General features: G+C 42.2%; 2 protein-coding genes across 2 annotated transcripts in view; both read right to left on the reverse strand.

The window, feature by feature from the left end:
- Window positions 1-3,316, reverse strand: part of XRCC5 (X-ray repair cross complementing 5) — a gene marked incomplete at both ends in the record, with an annotated part of 102,080 nt that extends 98,764 nt beyond the window's left edge. The window contains one exon of the mRNA XM_080689330.1: window positions 3,296-3,316. Within this exon, the coding sequence (XP_080545456.1) occupies window positions 3,296-3,316 (21 nt within the window). The remainder of the gene's footprint in view (window positions 1-3,295) is intronic.
- A 6,996-nt stretch (window positions 3,317-10,312) lies between these two features.
- Window positions 10,313-14,863, reverse strand: TMEM169 (transmembrane protein 169; the record flags this gene model as incomplete). The annotated part of the gene is made up of 2 exons (XM_080689937.1): window positions 10,313-10,935; window positions 14,593-14,863. The coding sequence occupies 2 exons, from the start codon at window positions 14,861-14,863 to the stop codon at window positions 10,313-10,315; spliced, it is 894 nt and encodes a 297-aa protein (XP_080546063.1).
- Between the last annotated feature and the right edge of the window lie 4,664 nt (window positions 14,864-19,527).

The raw sequence follows: 19,527 nt of genomic DNA on the forward strand, positions 1-19,527 counted from the left end.
TATTTTTGTGACAATAGGTAACTGCTTCAATCTGTATAAGTCAAAGTGGTACACCACAACAATCTGAATCAGCTGGTAAATTGGGGATCTGAAATGAAGATTAAGACACAGTCCCATAAATAATGCCAGCCTAATGTTACATGACAGAAGTTTGCAGTAGTTACTAAGAGACACAGAAGAAGCAGAAGGAGCATCTACCCAAGATAGGGGGAAGGGCTTGAGGGGGGAGTAAGAAGAAAGAGGCAGAAAAAGCTTCTTGAACCAGACCCTTGGATGAGTCTTATTAAAGAATGAGTAGGAGTCACTCATAAGAACAAGGAAGTTAGAGGAAATCATATAAGCAAAAGTACCAGGCCACTGGATAACAATCATAAATGTAGGGGCTAAAGAAATAACAGAAACACAAACTGACAAACTGAAAGTTAAAGGGATACATGTGGTATTCTTTTTTTTTTTTTTTGGTGGTACTGGGGTTCCTAGAAGCCCTTCTACCTCCGGGCTACACTCCCAGACCTATTTTTACATTTTTTTATTTGGAAACAGGGTCTCCTAAGCCAGCGCGCAAGGCTGGCTTCGGACCGGCGCGATCTGCCTCCCAAGCGCGGGGATTACAAGCGTGCGCCACCACGCCCGGCATACATGTGGTATTCTATACTACTTGGCATCCAAAATTTCACTGAATATGAACTGCAGGAGATCGGAGCTAAAAGCAATTCACAATCTGAGTGGACTGAAGAATGAATCAATGACATAATATGGACTGAACATTATATTTCCCATTCCCATTTTACTCCAGCTTCCATTCCTCTAGTATTTCAGGTTGTTATCAACAGTATAGTGAACTCAAGAAAGAAAAAGAAGGGAATTATGATGAAGAAAAAAAAAAAAAAAACGGACTAGATTTGAAATCCAAAAACCTGGATGCTAGTCCCATCTCTACTCTTAGCTCTGAGTCCTTGGAAATATCCCTTAGCCTGTTTATGCAAAGCAGCAGGAAACCATTGGGCTAGCTGAGGGCCACTCTTTGACTCTGACTTCTAGCCTCACCTGTGCTTTGTACTGCTCAAACTGAGCCAATTCTGGGTATCACATCTTTTGAGGAAAACTGAATATAAAAGATTGGACAAACATCTGGAGAATATGTAACATAAAGAATAGTTGGGGAAAAAAAGCCTGCATATTTGAGCCAGAAGAGAAGTTCAAGGGGAACATGATAGTTCTCCATAAATATTTGACAGCTATGTTATAAAAGGATTCGTCTAGCCAAGCGTGATGGTGCACACTTGTAATCCCAGTACTTGGGGGGCTGAGACAGGAGAATCTTAAATTCAAGGACAATCTCAGCAAGTAGTGAGACTCTCATCAAAACCTAGCAAATCTCTGCCGGGCGTGGTGGTGCACGCTTGTAATCCCCACGCTTGGGAGGCAGAGACAGGAGGATTGCACAGGTTCGAAGCCAGCCGCGCTGGCTTAAGAGACGGTTTCCAAATAAAAATATAAAAAAATAGGTCTGGGAGTGTAGCCCGGAGGTAGAAGGGCTTCCAGGAACCCCAGTACCACCACCACACACACACACACAAAAAAAAAAAAAACCACCTAGCAAAACTCTGTTTCATAATAAAAATAAAATAGGACTGTGGGTGTAACTTGGAGGTAGACTGACCCTGAGTTCAAACCCCAACCACCACACACACAAACAAAAAGGATTAGTCTGCAGGAGAGTAATAAGCTCAGAGGTTTAACTTCATATAAGGGGGGGAAAAAAACCATTTAGAAGTGATCAATAAAAAAAAAGTGATCTCCTGACTCTAAAAGTGTTTGAAAAACCTAATTGAGGTCTATCAGGAGAAGTTACCGATAATTTCTACAATTAGCCATACCCTTGGCAACCCATGAAAAGCAAAATAATTAAGACATTGCATTAATATTAAAAGTAAATGTGGAATAAAGATAGCTTATGTGGAAAAAAGATGGTAATAAACTACAGAATTCCTCTGAGGGCAACAAAAATTCACATCCCATAATTTCAGTGTTGTGAACATAAAAATTAAAAACAAAAACTTTAGAGTCACAAAATATTCTGTTGCGTTTTTAATATACATTTTCACAAAATCTACTTTTAAACTAGAAAACTCTAAAGGACTGAAGGTCTTTTGCTAAGAATTGGGTATCCAGAAAATGGCATCAGTTTCACAATATGGAATTCCACGTCTGGAAGAATGGTCTACAGAATATTTTGTGTTCCCTTCTGGAAACAGTAGAAAAACTAGAAATGGTAAATTGAGCAGCACAAATACTCTTCTACACTGAAGCAGTACATGATGTTAGGATTTTTACTTCAAGTTTATTTGCCACAAATAGCTCCTCCACTGGAGATACAGTTTTCAGCAGCTGAAAAAGGTACAAAGGAGATAAGCACTATCATAATGAATTCATAACTATTTAATCAAAATTTCCCAACATGGAGTTCAGGGGACTAGAGATCATTTATCTGTATTGAATGAATGAATGGGTGATGAATGAATGAATGAATCCCTGCAATGACACCTCCCTCTAGTAATCCAAAATGTATTTTAAATTTCAATGTAATGTTATTAATCTGGATACCAAGGATCATGGGTTCTTCGTAGCACGTAAATTCTACAAAGCTCTGAAAACAGCCTGGGTTCAAATCCGATTCCATTACTCGTGTAGTGAGTGGGTGACTACGGGATAATCACTTAGTTCTCCATGCCACCGTTTTCCCACTTGCAAACTGGGACTAAGCTTTCGCCTCACGGGATTGTTATGAAAATATAACGAGATAGAACGAAGGGTTTAGACCTGTGCCTCGCAATGAATACGCTTCCAATAAATTCGAGATAGTAAGTTACTACAGAGGTTCCTTCATTCACAAACTCTCTCTTTGACGTCTTACAATAAGCGAGTAGAGTAGGTGCTTAACATGCTTTAGCTTCCATTCTCATCCATTTTAAGAACCCAGGCTCACGGTCAACAGAGGAGGTGGGACTAGGGAGCGGATGCGAGTGTGGAGGGAAGTAGGATGTGAAGCCTCAGGGAGAGGAAGAGAGAAATAGGAGGGAGGAGTGAAGGGTAAGCGAGACTCAATTCGGACTCCATATCCCCTGCTCTTTTCACTGGGCGTCTCTAGGTCTCGGCCCTAGGTCCAGCCCACACCAAGATCTTCCCTCTAGCCCCAGTGCTCCGCACCGCTGTGATCTCACAATTCCCGCCACCGATCCACCTTCTCCAGATCCCCGGAATGAATGAGTATCAAGCCCCAAACTCCCTCTACCTTATTCCCCAACCACGCCATGCTGCTGGTTCGCGGGCGCCTTGGAGATGTCTTCCGGGCGGGAACCTGAAGCGCCGCAACTCGGTTCCTGCGGACTCGCGGGCTCAGCGAGTGGGAGCCGCTTCCGGCGGGGACTCCGAGCGGGCGGGGGAACCGCGCGCCGGAGTCTGCGCATGCGCAGGTCTGGTGAGGCGTTTGCGGTCTTGGGAGTTCCTAAAACCTGTACTGGATTAATAGTAATCCCTTTTCCGAGAGAGCCACTTTCTTTTGTTTTCGTTGGCAACGTTTTCTCTCAGCGTTCTGGAATTAGATTCCCTTTAATATGGCTTCAAAGAGTCACTTAACTACTCAAAAATGTTAAGTTTCTTCCGAAAAGGGGATCCTAGTACCACCTCCCAAAGAGTAGTTTTCCAGGCAACAAAAGTAGAAAGGGCATCCTACTTTGCAGATAAAATGGGGTGTATAAATGCCTTTAGGCATGAAACAGCATCTGCTAAGGATCTCCCCGTAGTTTTGAATCTGTTGGTGTGGCTTGGAAGGAGAAAGCTAAGATTAATTTAGAAGAAAATCTAGGGAGATATTGTAGAAATTGCAAGCATCAACCACAGTGCTTGGCATGCTCATTAGGCAAAGCATCTGCAAACCTCTGCCCAGTCTGGAAAGATAAGTTGAATCAAATTCTTCACTCTTGAAACTTGGGCCTGGGAAATGCAGGAACTAAAGCTGAAAATAGATGGAGAATCCATGAGGAGCCCGGCGTGGTGGCGCACGCTTGTAATCCCAGCATTCGGGAGGCTGAGACCTGGAGGATCGCGGTTCGCGGGCAGCCTCAGCTACTTAGGCCCTCTGCAACTCAGTGAGACCCGATTTCAAAATAAAGAATAAAAAAGGGGGGGGGGGGGGTAGGAGGTGTAGCTCGGAGGTAGAATGCCCCTGGGTTCCATCCCCAGACCCGCAAAAAAAAAAAAAAAAAAAAAAAAAAAGGAACAGAGTCCTTCAGGGAACCCAAGGAAAGACATTGAAGCCGAGAGAGTCAGTCACTTTCAGACTGTGCTTATAAATCCAAGGAGGTTGTTCCTGCTTTTGACTCAAATTGGAAGAGTTCTCTCGAAGCTGAAATATTTAATAACATTTTTACTATAGTTGGTAAGTGGAATTTATTAATTGACCACAGGGAAGAAACTTTGCATAAATGTCCATAAATTTACCTTGTGTGTTGTCTGTATTTTCTTTCTCTCCCTCCTCCCTTTCTTCCTCTTCCTCCTCACTCTTTTCTTCCCTTCCCTTCCCTCCCTTTTCTCTCTCTCCTCCCTTCCTCTCTCCCTCCCTTTCCCTCTCCTCTCCCTCTTCCTCTTCCTTTCCCTCTCCCTCTCCCTCTCCCTCTCCCTCTCCCTCTCCCTCTCCCTCTCCAGTAGAGGTCTGTTGTCTGTTTCCTTGGAAAAACAAAAGAGGTTCTAGCAGCTGTGCTTGATTTCATCTGAGCTGTCTTTATAGAAGTCTTTAGAGCCACTCGCTTCTAGGCAATTAGAGAGCCATGATTCTGAGAATAGATATGGCTTTTAAGCATTACTTACCCTGTCAAAAAGGCTTCTATTAATCCAGGGTAAAGGGGCAAACATTATTAACATGGGTTATACCTTTCTTCTCTACAACAAAAGTATTCTTCCTGTGTTGGTTACATTTCTACCTGTCAAGTGTGTGGACCTTTTGGACTTGAATGATACTGAATTGGATGTAAAGGGGTGGACTAGAGATGGATGGGCGATGGCCAGGGATGGTGATGGTATGTGTACTGGGGGTGTTGCAAAGAGAGATATGTATGGGAGCCACTGTGGTACATGAAAATAAATAGGATAGAATAGGAAAAGGGGAGGTTGACAGATTCCTTTTTGGTAGCTCTGATGAAGCATGCCTCCCAGCATCCACCCTCATCTAGGCACTAACTCATGAATTTGGACTGGCCTTATGTCCTTCTTTCGCCAGTAAAATGTGACAGAGGTGACACCGGGACAGTTCTGCACCAGAGCCATCAAGACACCTGGAAAATGTGGCTTTTGCATTCATGAGCCCAGATACCATGTAAGGCTGACTACCCCAAGACTGCCAGGCTGAGGAAGCCCAAAAGAGACACATGGAGAATTCTTATGGACTAAAAGTTTGTCTTCCCCAAATTCATCTTTTGAAATAATAATCCCTGAATGTGATGGTATTTGCAGTTGGGACCTTTGAGGAGTCAGTAGATTTAGATAAAGTCACAAGAGTGGGGCCTTCATTATGGTATTAGTACTCTTATAAGGAGAGATGCCGGAGGTTGTTTGTGTGTGTGTGTTCTCATGTATGTGTACGTTCCCGTTTTCTCTCTCTCTCTCTCTCTCTCTCTCTCTCTCTCTCTCTCTCTCTCCCCTCTCCCTCTGTATTTATTCAAATAGGTCATGTGATCACATAGCACAAACTCAGCCAACCACAGCCCAAGAGGACAGCCTTCACTAGACATTGTTCATACTGGCACCATGATGGTGGACTTCCTGCCTCTAGAACTGTGAGAAAATTAATTTCTGCTCCTCTAGCCTATGGTATTTTATTGTAGCCTGGGCCATCTAATACAAACACTCAGCCCCAATAACCCCAGGGGTGCACCTAGATGGCAGGCATATCAGTGAAGCTGTCTAGGGAGAAGATGCTCTAGCCCATCCAGAGCCATTCCGTATTAGAACATTGAGCAAAGACTAGTTGTCTCCACTGAACTCGGCCCAAATTGCAGAATCATGAGCAAAAAAATACAATGGTTACTATTATATTAAACCACTATATGTTAGGAATTACAGTAAGAATAGATAACTAAAACAATATATTTAACAACAGGAATTTTTTAAACTATCACTAAAAAATAGACCATGTATTTTTTTTCAGGATAGTAAATAATTTTATTAGGGCTTGGGAGGCTAAGATATGAGGATTTCAGGTTTGAGGACAGCCTCAACAACCTAGGAAGACCTGCAATAACTTAGTGAGACCCTATTTCAAAATAATATAGGGATGGGAGTAGAATTTTGAGGGAGAATGCCCTTGTGTTCAATCCCTAGCACCACAAACACACACACAAAAGTTTGTATTAGTAAGGTATGGGTTTGAATGTTTTTAATCCTAGACTTGGAGGCCGAGACAGGAGGATCATAGGTTTAAGGCCAGTGCACTTTAACTTAGCCAAGATCTTGTTTCAAGAAAAAAAATAAAAGAAAACAAAGCCAGGCATGGTGGTGCACGCATGTTATCCCAGCGCCTGGGAAACTGAGACAGGAGGATTACACAGGTTCAAACCCAGCCTCAGCTACTTAGTGAGGCTCTCAGCAACTTAGTGAGACCCTGTTTCCAAATAAAGTATAAAATAGGTCTGGGAGTATATCCCGGAGGTAGAAAAGCCCCTGGGTTCCACCCTCAGTACCATTTAAAAAAATAAAAAAGAATGGAGAGTATAGCTTAGAAGTAGAATGTCACTGGGTTTAATCCCTAGTACCAAAAAACAAAAACAAGAATTTTATTTTGAAATTTCAATTTAAGTTGCTGGAATATATTTGAATTTGATATCACTCTGAGTGGACTATGTGAACTATGGCTTCATGAGTATTATACACACACACACACACACACACACAAAGATAGCTCTTACAGACAGCTGCGATGAGTTTATGGACAACTGGGGAAAATAGTTAAAATCTTAGGGTACAGATGTGAAATAAAATTTTATATCTGAAAAAAGATGTGAGTAGTAATAGTTCCATGTTCCCTTCCATCAAACCTGTGTGTGTGTGTGTGTGTGTGTGTGTGTGTGTGTGTGTGTGTGATACTGGGGGTGAAACCCAGGGGCTTTCTACCTCTGGGCTACACTCCCATCCCTATTTTTTATATGAAAACAGGGTCCCATTAAGTTGATGAGAGCCTCAGTAAGTAGCCGAGGCTGGCTTCAAACATGTGTGAACCTCCTGTCTCAGCCTCCCAAGTACCGGGATTATAAGTGTGCTCCACCATGCCTGGCTATCAAACTAAATTTTTTTAAATCCACATAAGAAACCTCATCCAGTAATCAAATCAACTGAAGTGAGGAAAACACACCCTCTGATGTTAACTACTCACCTTTTCAACACTGTAAAAATTAACCCTATTTCAAAATGGCAGAATAAAATTTCCAAAGCATCCGAAAAATGAGTATAGTTTAAGATTTAGGATTTGTTTCGTAGGAACGAGGGTTTGGACATGATCTGGAATGAAGAGTGCTTCCTGTGTTAATGTCCAAGAGCGCCCTGAAGCATTAGTGTCCCAGCACTGGCTTAGACACGGCTTCTCCAGCCGAGCATACCCTGACTGCCAAGCAGGTAAGAGATCTAGCCACCCTCAATATTTACCATGAAGAGCAAGTAACTGTGAGCTAACAGAATTATTTAAATATGACACCTAACACTCTAATTTCTTCTCTAATGTCCTCGAGGTGTTTACTGAGAGAGGATGAGGTTGCTTTAGTTCTGTTTGGTTCAGTTTTCCTTCCTCTAGGCTAGGCACTTACATACTTCTTCAGAGCCCTTTTGAAATTACTTTACTTTAGAAATCTCTCTCTCACACTAGGTGAGGACCCTAACTAGGGTGAAGGCCACGTCAGCTTCATCCAGGCATCCTTTGGGCACACTCTCCCCTTCACCCCCTCTCTTCCATTCCACCACGTCCATCTTCCCCTGTCCTAATCATGACCGCGTTTGTCTGTGCCTATTGTATCTCCCCCACAATGCAGCTGAAGACCGTGAGCAATGCGGTTGCAATTTTGATGCAAGCTTAGATATAAATGTGCCTTGTGGTCACAGTTCACCTACATAGACATAGAATCCTCAGAAATAAGAGGTGTGTGGAAAGAGGCAAGACAGAAGGATCCACACCGGGACCATTACATAGAGACAGGACAGCCCCCAGGCTTGCTGGGCTGTGTAGCCTTCAAAGCTACCTTGGAGAGCCTCAAAGACAAAGTGAACAAATGCTAAGCAGATTTTGTTTTTATTTTCTTTATCTTTGATTCAATTTTTCATGTTTCTGAAAATGTACCAGAGAGAGAAAGCACCAATGTTTTATTTATATTTATTTATCATTTTTATTTATGTATTTTTATTTTATTCTTTATTTTTATTTTCTTTATCCTCATTTCAATTGTTCATGTCTCTGCAAATGCACCAGAGAGCACCAAGGTTATTTTACAAAATGCTGGGCATAATTTTTTTCTCAAGTCAAACTAATAATAGTTTAAAAGAAAGAAAATATACAGAGAAGTTGCTCTGCAGGCGGAGTTCAGCACCATACATAACACCAGTGTCCCTGGATTTCTGTGGGGGAGTATGGCTGACCTCTGGTTTGGGTCACAACAGTTCTTTCAATAGGTTTTTTTTTTAAGACATAAAAAAATAAAATGAGCACCAATGTTTTTGTAAGGACCCGAACCTTCAAAATCTATTCACTTCTTAGGATTCGATATTTGAGAATCAGAAGGATACCTTTAGGTGATTTTTAAAAATTCAGAATTTTTAAATCTGGATTAAACTGGGGTTCACCCCCTAGGCCAGGAAGACGAGCTTCTCAGCATGGACAAAATCATATTCCTTGTTAAACTAGAAAAGTCTGAGTGATTAAGGCTCCGAGTGAGATTTTGCCAAACCACAGAAGGCTAAATCTCTCTTATTTGTGTTTAGGGCCACTGGTCCCTGCTTGAGGGAATAAGTAAAAGGTGCAATCTCTTTCCTGCCAGGCTTTAATCTATAGATTAGATTAAATAGCACCAACACCCTGTTCCACCTCCACCAGAAAGAAGGGTTATGCTACTATTACATAATCCTCTATTTCTTTCAAAACAAACAAATAAAGAACCCTGAAACTGCATGACATTATAGAAGATTAGTTGCAAACATGAGATGCTAATATCTATGTAGACTATATATCTCATATCTATGTATAAATTCTCTGTGTAGAATTCAGGCCAAAATAAATAAATAAATGAATGAATAAATAAATAAATAAAATAGTATTGGCAATTTGGGATGCTGCCTGTATTTTGATAATTATCATAAGGTAAAGATTCTTCCTTGCCTACCAAAATAGCCATTATTTTCTCTGATCTGAAATTAACATAACCCCCGATATTAGCTGAGAATATAGACAAAAGATTACCTTTCCCAGCCTCTTGTGATTTTGAGGTCATGTGACTAAGTTATGGCCAAGAAGATATAAGAAATGTTGAGGGGAGACTTCTGGGAAGACTCTTTGGGGAAGGTGTGTCCCTTCCTTGCTCTTTCTTCTGTCTTGCCAGAAACAGGAGTATGACAGTGGAAGGTATAGTCAGCACAAGGACCTTGAGGATAAGGGCAATGAGGACTATGTCCTACAAATAGAGGAACAGAAGAAACCTGGGGCCCCATCACCGGATCTTGGTATGGTCAGCCTTCCTAATTATATACAACAAAGAAATAAACTTCTGTGTTTAAATGGGTGAGATTTTAGGGCCTCGATTACATGCAGTTCAATCTAAATCTAAGTGATACTCACACATCTTTAATTACTATCACACCATAGTAGCCCAGCTCCCTAAACGTTTCACTCTGCCTTAATATATCCCTTGATAGACTTGGTTATACCGAGCCTCTTTATTCTCCCTGTTCCATATAGTCACACACTCTCTTGTGTTATAAGCAGTAGTAATAGCCTCACGTTTCTGAATTGATATACACGGAGCTCCCTATCCAAGATAAATGGTCATTTTAGGGCACAGAATCAAGACGAGTTTGTCCACTGGATGGACTCTTTTGGCACAGCTTGCTTTTCTGTTCCCTGCCTTCCTAGAACCATCAAGATGACAGGGAGGATGAGACTGGGCTGGGGTTTTCCAGAATCATAAGGAGTAGGGGATAGTTGAAAGAAAGAATCTACTAGGGATACAAGATGATATATAGAGATTACTGGGGTCAGTGAAAGAAGGAAGTTGGCGGCAGTTTAGACTGTGGAGGTTTCCACTTCCTGGGTGGAGTCCTTGTTGGAGAGATTGCCTGAGATATTGTCAGATTCAAGTAGCTCCACAATGCTGTAGGGAGAACAGTCCTCTAGACCCAGCTTGCTGCAGAGCCAGCCACAGAAGCCTTTCTCCATGTCCCGGGCAGCTTGCCACCATGCACCCCAGGACCATGAGAGCTGGACCACAGCAGCATAGAGGCCCAGGGCAGAGGCCATCGCCATGATGAGCACGGGGTAGGAGAGAATGAGGCAGGGGCAGTAGGAGATCTTGTGCCAGAAGGTCCTCTCCTCATTGTACACAAGGAAAATGTTGTACCAGGTGATAGTGCCATAGTAGAAAGAGACAATGAAGGAGAGGATAAAAACCACGGGCAGGCAGACCAGTGTCCAGAGGACCACGTGCGGCCCCCGGTCTGCTCCCATCTCACAGGCCTCTCTGCCTTCAGGTGCTGTTTCCTTTGATGACTCTTTGGGCTTGGTCAGTTCCTGCAGCTCCTTCTCTGTCAAAGTGACGTGGATATCTACCATCTGGCCCTTTTTCTTTCCTCGTGTGATGGTCCCAGTTAATGTGACATAGCGGCTGTCCAAAGGCATGTTCCACAGTTCTGCAGAACACAAAGAGGTGAAAGTCAAGGTCTGGGGAGGACATTTCATCACAACACCCCCTCTGAGGCTGGGGCTGAGTATAGAGTGTCCTTTTACAAAACATCTAGCACAGTAGGGGGTCAGACACTGTTTGTGGAGTGAATGGGTCTCCATTGGAAGGCGACCACTGCTGCTATTACTCCCATGCTGACCTCCTGCTCCTTGAGTCTGGGCCCTGGTAAAATTGTGAGACAGGATAAACTTGCTTTTCATGTTCTCTCTTAATTTTTCTGGGCCCCAATTTTGGCAGGATCTCTGTGACATACAGACACCACTTCATAATGATCCCATTTTTAGTTAACAAGTTCCATGAAAATATTGTTTCTCAGTGTCAATCAGTGTGTGCGCTAGGCTTCTGGGCATTCCACCGCCCTTCCCTTCTCATGCCTAGCCCTACACTTCTCTGACAAGGACCTTCTCGAATGCCTGTAGACATCTGAGCCCTGAAGCCAAGCTCTGTACACACAATCACTTCATACACACACAGAGACACATACACACACCACTACCACCACCACCGCTATATACACACACCACAACCAACCACACCTGGTACAGCATCTTGTGCAGACCTTGAGCAAAAGCTCGGCCAGGGGACCTGCAAAGGCTGGAGTCCCCCGTGAGAAAAACTAGCCCTTCCCCCTTCAAAAGAATTATTTTAAAATATTTGAATTAATATGTATAATTGGAATTTTATGTATAAGCATTATCACTAAAATAGATGGGCAGCAACATGTGAGAGACTCAGTCATCAAAGATATTTTTTTTTCCCAAGAATAAAGTTTGGGCCAAAGATTAAGCACAAGCTGACCTTAGTTTGGGCCAACATATAAGATTAAGTTCAAGCTGACCTTATGATATGAGGCAAAGCATACTTTCTATGATTTATTAAATGTCTGGCACCCTGTCCTGAAGTCTGTTAAAGACTTTTTCTGTCCTTGAAGTTTCCTGCTTGCATGACTGTGGTTTCGTCTATTCTGCCAAGAGAGAAAGTATAAAGATTGTAACAAATCCTGAATAAAGTTGGAGAAGCTTGCATCTGGTCTGTGTGTCAGAGTCTGCTCTCACTCAACCTCGACTCTTCTCTCACCAACACACGACCCCCGACACCTGCTGGACCCCGGCACACACCCACATAAATTCCCCAACCTCCACATCACATACAACATAAACATAACATACCCTCTGTCATACCACATACCCACATGAATGTATGTGCACCCATACAGACAACACATTCACATATACATCATGCACCCCCACATGTACACATATATTTGTATCACACACCCTATATATACTACATCGATACCACACCCACACCCTACACCACACACATACACAGCACATTTGTACACCCTGCTCATTCACACACACACACACAAACCCACATGACAAGCACACCACATACACACACATACACACAAATATTCATATCCACACATACATTATACACACACATTAGCAAATAGCCATCCTCTGGCTATAGTGGAAGGGGGTTTGAAGACTGAGATAGGGAAATCTGTGGTTTTTGGTATGTAAAATGTAGTCTAGAGGTGTGGGGGTGGTTGAGGACTACAAGCTTAGGTAGGCATATCCCCTGGGTCTTGTAGCTGGAAGACTTCTTGACCAACAGCTAGAAGAGAGACAGACTAGAGCCATCATAGAGCAGGCTGGGGGACAGTGGAAGGGGCTTTGACTATGAGAAAGGTTGTATTATTCCCCAAAATATAATGATTTCACATTATCCTTCATTTCAGCAAATGACACCGTTGTCTGTCCTCTCCTTTGCTTCTGTCAAGCAGCCAGGAATCATTAGCAAGTCCTCCACCCCTAATCCAGCAGCAAGTTCCACACTGCATCCTGAGTCCAGCCTCTCCTCTCCAGCGCTCTCTCTGCTATCACCGCAGTCCACGCTGCCACACTAGGGTGCCCTGATATGATCATCTCCCATCATCTTCCACTCTAACTCATTGCAGCCCGTTCTTTAGAGAAAAACCAGAGTGGTCATTTTAAAATAAAAGCAAGACTACGTGTGTTCTTTGCTTGAAAGTCCTCTATTGACTTTTTCTTGCACTTATAACAAATTCCAAACCCTTCACTCTGACCTTCAAAACTCACAGTGATTTGGCCCCTGCCCCCTTTTGACCTCCTCTTACCATCTTCCCTTATTTTCCCCCTTCCATAGGGGGAAATACAGGCCAATACAGCCTCACCTCATGACCTTTGCCCTTGCTGTTACCCCTCCTCAAAAAGCTCTGCCCCCTAGCTGGATGTGGTGGCTCACTCTTGTGATCCCTGCGCTCGGGAGGCAGAGACAGGAGGATCATGCAGGTTCAAAGCCAGACGTGCAGGCTTAAGAGACCCTGTTTCCAAATTTAAAAAAAGTATAAAAATAGGTCTGGGAGCGTAGCCCGGAGGTAGAAGGGGTTTCCAGGAACCCCAGTACCATAAAAAAAAAAGCTCTGTCCCAAAAGTCACTTCTTCAGAGAGACCTTCCATGACCACACAATTCCTCCCTCTGCCAGTACTTGTCTTCCCATCAAAGTTTTAATGTCTTTGGAACTCATATCAGTACCTGATATTATCTTTTATTTACTTATTCACTGTTTACCTTCCTTGACTAGGAGGTCAACACCATAGAGCAAAGATGTTGCTTGTCTTATTTATTATGTGTGTACGTCTTAAATATCTGTTCTTCGCAAATAGATCTACCTCATCTATCCATTGTCATACAATAATTCTTAATACAGACATGTTATAGTTTCACTAGCAGCAGCAAATATTCTTAGAAATGCTTCCTTATAACCTGCAGAACATGAGCATAAGTTTCATGGAAAAGATATGGAGAACTTCTGGTACATAAGATATGAATATCTTGATTTTTAATAATATTAACAAATCCCCTACAAAGTGGTTGAAGTAGATTCTGCTTTTTCTCAAGGTGCCTGAGAGTATATCCATTTCTTCACATTCATCTTATCATATTTTACCCAACTTTTGGCAATCCTAATTGTAAATCTCACTGTCATAATTTTAATTTTCTTGATTATCATGAAAGTCAACAACTTACTGACTTTGTCTTACATACATCAATTAGGTAATTAGCATGGTCTACTTTTATTACTATTTTTTCTCTATAATCAGCTTCTTACATTACACTGGGAGTATTTATTTACTTGTTTATTTTTGTGGTACTTGGGATTGAACTCAAGGGTGTTCTTTCTCTGAGCTATACCCCACCTCTATTTTACATTTTATTTTGAAGCAGGGTCCTACTAAGTTATTGAGGCCCTTGCTGAATTGTTGAGGCTGCCCTGGAACTTATGATTTTCCTGTCTCACCCTCCCAAATATTGGGATCACAAGTGTGCCCCACTACGACCTGTTGTAATAGGAGTTTGGGAAGGGCTGAGGTCTACTCCCTATCACCTAGGGTAAAACATAATAGATACTAAGTAAATATTGTCAGTTTGTTGAATAAAGGCTACAACACTGGGAGAAATGCATCACTAAGAAGAAATAGGCCAGTGAGCAGACATCTGTCTGTCTCCTGGATGAGGACCTCTTTTAATTTCCTTCCCATAGCTTTCACTAAGGGGCCCAAGAGAGACTCACCATCATCTACAGGATAGTCTAGGAAATCCTCTCCCTCCTCTTCTTTAGGCCGATCTCCACCTTCTGAGTCCTCAGGCTCCTCATCTGTTTTCTCGTTATCTGACCGGTAAATGATAATAGATTCTGGGCGGGATTCTTTCCTCTTCTTTTTTCTGCGACCTATTGTGGATTCCCCATCCAGGGCCAGGGCAGCAGCCACAGCCCTCCTCAGAGAGCCATGGTGGGGGCTTGGGAGCTGGCCCTGGCCTTCCACTGGTACTGGCTCTTCCATCCCAGGTCCAATGTCTAGCCGTGCCTAATAATGAGTCCGACTTGCTTAAGCAAGTTCACCATCCACACATCACAGAGCTTCCTCCTGGATGGAGCTATGCAAAGATGTCCCAGGGATATGTACTGCCTGAAAGATAGGAAAACACAGCCATCAACAGGGAGTGAATAGGGTAAGATGGAGAGAGACTAAGAAAATCATCCTCAACTTGGCAGAAGTCTCTCCTCCCTTTACTTCTTATAACACTTGGTTTGTGGTGTCCAGAGAAAATCCTCTTACAAACATACATTGTGAATAAAATTTTACTTGTGCCTCAGTATTATTTTTTCATTCATATAAATGTATAATATTACAAAAAATCAGTTTTATTAGGAGCTGCAGAGTATAAATTGGTGAGGATGACATAGGCAGAAAGGGGTTAAAAGACAGTCTTACTCACCACTCCCCATAGCTAGAGACTGAAATGGCTGGGACTAGTATTCCTTATTTTTGGTTATCAAGTCATACATTACAACTATACCCGAATGGTTGAAAGCAACTTTGAGCAGGCCAAAGATGGTGCAATTTCACTTATCATATATACCTTGGTATTTTGTAAAGGAAACCCATTGCCTGGCTTCTTATTGGCCCAGGGCCTCAAAAAGTTGCAGGAATCTATCCTATAACATATTGAGAGAGCAGTGGAAAAAATGCACTTCCACTCTTAACACTCCATCTTCCTGTTTGGTACTCTGGGTGAACAAAGGTCAGGAAAGAGGAGAATCTTTGAAACAGCTTTTAATAAATATGATGTGTTCTTGGTACACTACTTATGTTTGTAAAATAACCCTGAGCTAATATTGATTCTTCTAAAAGAAAATTAAGGAACCTGGAGCTTGAAATTTTGAGCCAAGGCATACACATAAAATTAAGAAGACTGAAGAGTTTTGATTCTTAAATTCAGTTGATCTCTCAGAGCACAAAGATGTGTACAGCAAGGGTCAAGGCAGAGGAACTTCCCAAGGTAAATACCCTCAGAGGACAAGGAATCTAACCATGACAATACTGAGTATGCCTTGAGAATGAACGGGCTCATCAAGGGCCCTTACCCAAAGTAGCTGCAATACAGAAGAAGGACATCTACCCAGAGGAAATGTAGAGGCTGAGAGAATGTGATCCTCCCCAGGGTTAAGATTTCCAAGCTTCCTTGTTGCTTTATTCAAAATTTGTGTCACCACTGTGACCAAAATACCTGAGAAGCACAAATTTGGAGGAAGAAAAGGCTTATTTGCTCACAATTCTGGAGATTTCAGTCCATGTTAGGTCTGTTCATAGCTGTGGAGCTCAGGGCATGATGACAGCAAGGAGAACAGAGAGAGGGAGGGAGGGAGGGAGGGAGAGGGAGAGGGAGAGGGAGAGGGAGAGAGAGAGAGAGAGAGAGAGAGAGAGAGAGAGAGAGAGAGAGAGAGAGAGAGAAAGGATAGAAGAGAGAAAGAGGAGAGAGGAGAGAGGAGGAGGAGAGAGGAGAGAAAGAAATAAGGAAATAGTCCTTGACCAAATAAAGACAAAGTTTCCAATCACACACCCTGGGACTCACCTCTAGCCATGTCCCACCTCCCAACATGGCTGCAATGGGAACATGATCTTTAAGGGGGACATTTCAAACCCAAACCATAGCACTTGTTAAAAATATATATGTTAGCCGGGCATGGTGGCGCACACTTGTAATCCCAGTGCTTGGGAGGCTAAGACAGGAGTATCGCACAGGTTCGAAGCCAGTCTCAGCTACTTAGTGAGGCTCTCAGCAACTTAGTGAGACCATGCTTTCAAATAAAAATACAAAAAATAGGTCTGGGAGTATAGCCCGGAGGTAGAAAGCCCCTGGGTTCCACCCCCAGTACCACCAAAAAAAATATGTATGATATGTGCCAATAAAAATAAAGAAAAATATGAATTTTAATTTCTATTCTCTAAGTGTGAGTTAAATAGGAAGACATTTTTCCTTGTCCAAATCCTTTAACAAAACAATTCAGGAAACCACATCCTGGTAATCCTATGATATGACATGAGTGACCTCTGAGCACCTTACAGGTACAGATATCACAGCTGGAGGCTATACTCCAATCCACAGTGTCATTCCTACTTAGAGCTTCTGTTTTCCCCTGAAGTTTCCTTCTCTGGCTATCCTATACAATGTGAGCTTTTAAAACACGGCTTGGGAGTGAGACTTCAAGCAGATTAAAGGACCAGAGCTGCAGAGTTGGGAGAGTTCACCTTCTTTACCCTATTTCTTTCTGTTGGTACATGCCACATGTTCAGAGGGAGACACAGATGCCAAAGAGTGCAGTGAAAAGGCAAGTTGCAACCCTCATACTCCTTGCTCACTCTTTGTGGAAGGAGAGGAGCTCTAGGGAGATGTGGGGTAAACACATGCTTAGGGGTGATAACCATTGTTGATGGGCTTTAGACACAAGAAAACGGGTAGTGTTCTAATATTCCTTACTTGGGTGGCCACAATGGCGAAGGTCATAAATAACACAAGGAGCTTCCTGAACCCAAGGATGAAAAAAAATTATAGAAAAAAAAAGGCTCAGAGAAGCTTTAGAGTCACTTGGGGATATAGAGACAAATATATCTGGCCAACTGATAGGTTGAGGGAACAGTCCTAGTTGGAGGCAAGGAGAGAGATGACCTCTGAAGACCCTACCAAAACATTTGATAAGGCTGGTGTGGTAGTGTGCACACCTATAATTCTGGCTATTCAGGAGGCTGTGGCAGGAAGTTTCCAAGTTGGAGGCCAGCCCAGGCAACTTAGAGAGACTCTGTCTTAAAATGAAAAATTTAAAAGGGCTAGAGGTATAGTTCAGTGACAGAGTACTTGCCTAGTATGTGCAAGGCCCTGGATTCAAAAATCAGCACAGAAAAAAATTACTTTCTTAGGAAATATGAAATATAAAGAGTTGGTGAGCTCCTGGTAATTCCTCTTAGGGGATCATCCTTCACTTCAGACACAGCTCTTTTAATTAACTAATTTATTTAGTGGTACTGGGGATTTAACCCAGGGACATTATACCTCTGTTCTACGTCCCCAGCCATTTTTCTTATTTATTTATTTATTTAGTTTGTTTTGAAACATAGTCTCCCTAGGTTGCTGGGAGCCTCACTAAGTTGCTGAGGCAGGGTCTTGAACCTGTGATCCTTCTGTCTCAGCCTGTTTAGTTTGAGAAGTAGGTTCTGAATGTTTTCCTTTCCTTCTAGGTCCCATAAAATAAATGGTAAAACCAAATTTACCCAGTTCCTAAGGCTTTGATCAGTAGAATTTTAAAAAGACATGACTTTGTTTCCTTTTTCGGGTGTTAGGCTTTGCCCATCCTCCATCTCTTTTCCAAGTCCAAAGTTTAACATCAAATATGACAATGAAGAGCATTGACTTTTAACAACTTCTTGGTCCTTTGAAAAGAAAAATCATGGTTTGAGATTGGAGGTTGAACCCAGAGGCATTCTATCTCCAAGCTACACCCTCAGCTCAATTTTATTTTTTTATTTTGAAACAGGATCTCTCGAAGTTGCTGAAGGACTTCTCTTAGTTACTGAGACTGGCCTTGAACCTGTGATCTTCTTGTTTCAGCCTCCCAAGGACTGAAATTACAGGTGTGTGCTACCACACCTGGCTGGTAAAACACATTTTGTAAAACATATTTATACTCTGAAACTCATAACTAGAAAAACTGGCTTTAAGCTACTCCTGAAGGAAATTCTCCATATAATTCATTAGTTCATCCATCAGTGCCCCCATCTCCAGTTAAGGAGGCCATCATTTCTTGCACATGGTTCTAAAAAATGTTTCTCAACTTTTGGCTTTTCCTTCTGAGGCCTTCCTGACACCCAAATAAAGAACCCTGCCCTCCATGCCTCTCTTTATTCTTTGTTTCTTATATAAGACTTATCAACAATAGTAAGTATTTGTTTATTCTTTTACTTATTATCTATCTTCTCTACTAGAATATAAACTCTATGAAGAGGTAAGATTCATATAAGTAGAGCAACAAATAGGTGTTTAGCAAAAAAACTTTAAGGGACTTGGTGAAATTGTAGCGATTAAGGACTAACATGATTTTTGTCAAAGACTAAGACTGGAGAGATGTTTTACGAATAGACATTAACAAGCTCCTTTATATGTTAGTTATGGCATGATTGCTCTATTGCTCTTATATATATTTTCTCCTTTTTATAAGAAAGATTTTCCTGGTAAAAAGGACATTTCCCAGCATCCCTTGCAGTTAGATGTGATCACATGACTAGGATCTGATGATAGGATATAAATGTGCGAATTCTCTCTGTCTGGCCTCCTCTCCCCTTTTTGCCTTCTTGAAGCCTGGAGAATGGGCTGTACAAGTCATCTGCGGTTCACACAGACAAAAGCAGCCCTATAGGAACAGAAGAGAAAAGAGATGGAAGGAGGGCAAGCCACTCCTAATGACCAGAAACCCTCCTCCTCCTTTGTACTGCAATATGTGGAAAATAAATATCTATCTCGATTTAATACACAGTTATTTTGGCTTCTTAGGGCAGCCACACAAATCCAAACACATTCACTAGGATTATCCAGGGTTATTTTATTTTTTAATCTCTCTACTGTGTGCCAGTTTGTCAGCCCTGGGACATAGGCAGATGTTGACATTTGAGTT

The sequence above is a fragment of the Muscardinus avellanarius genome, assembly GCF_963383645.1.
Source record: "Muscardinus avellanarius genome assembly, chromosome: 2".
Taxonomy (NCBI): domain Eukaryota; kingdom Metazoa; phylum Chordata; class Mammalia; order Rodentia; family Gliridae; genus Muscardinus; species Muscardinus avellanarius.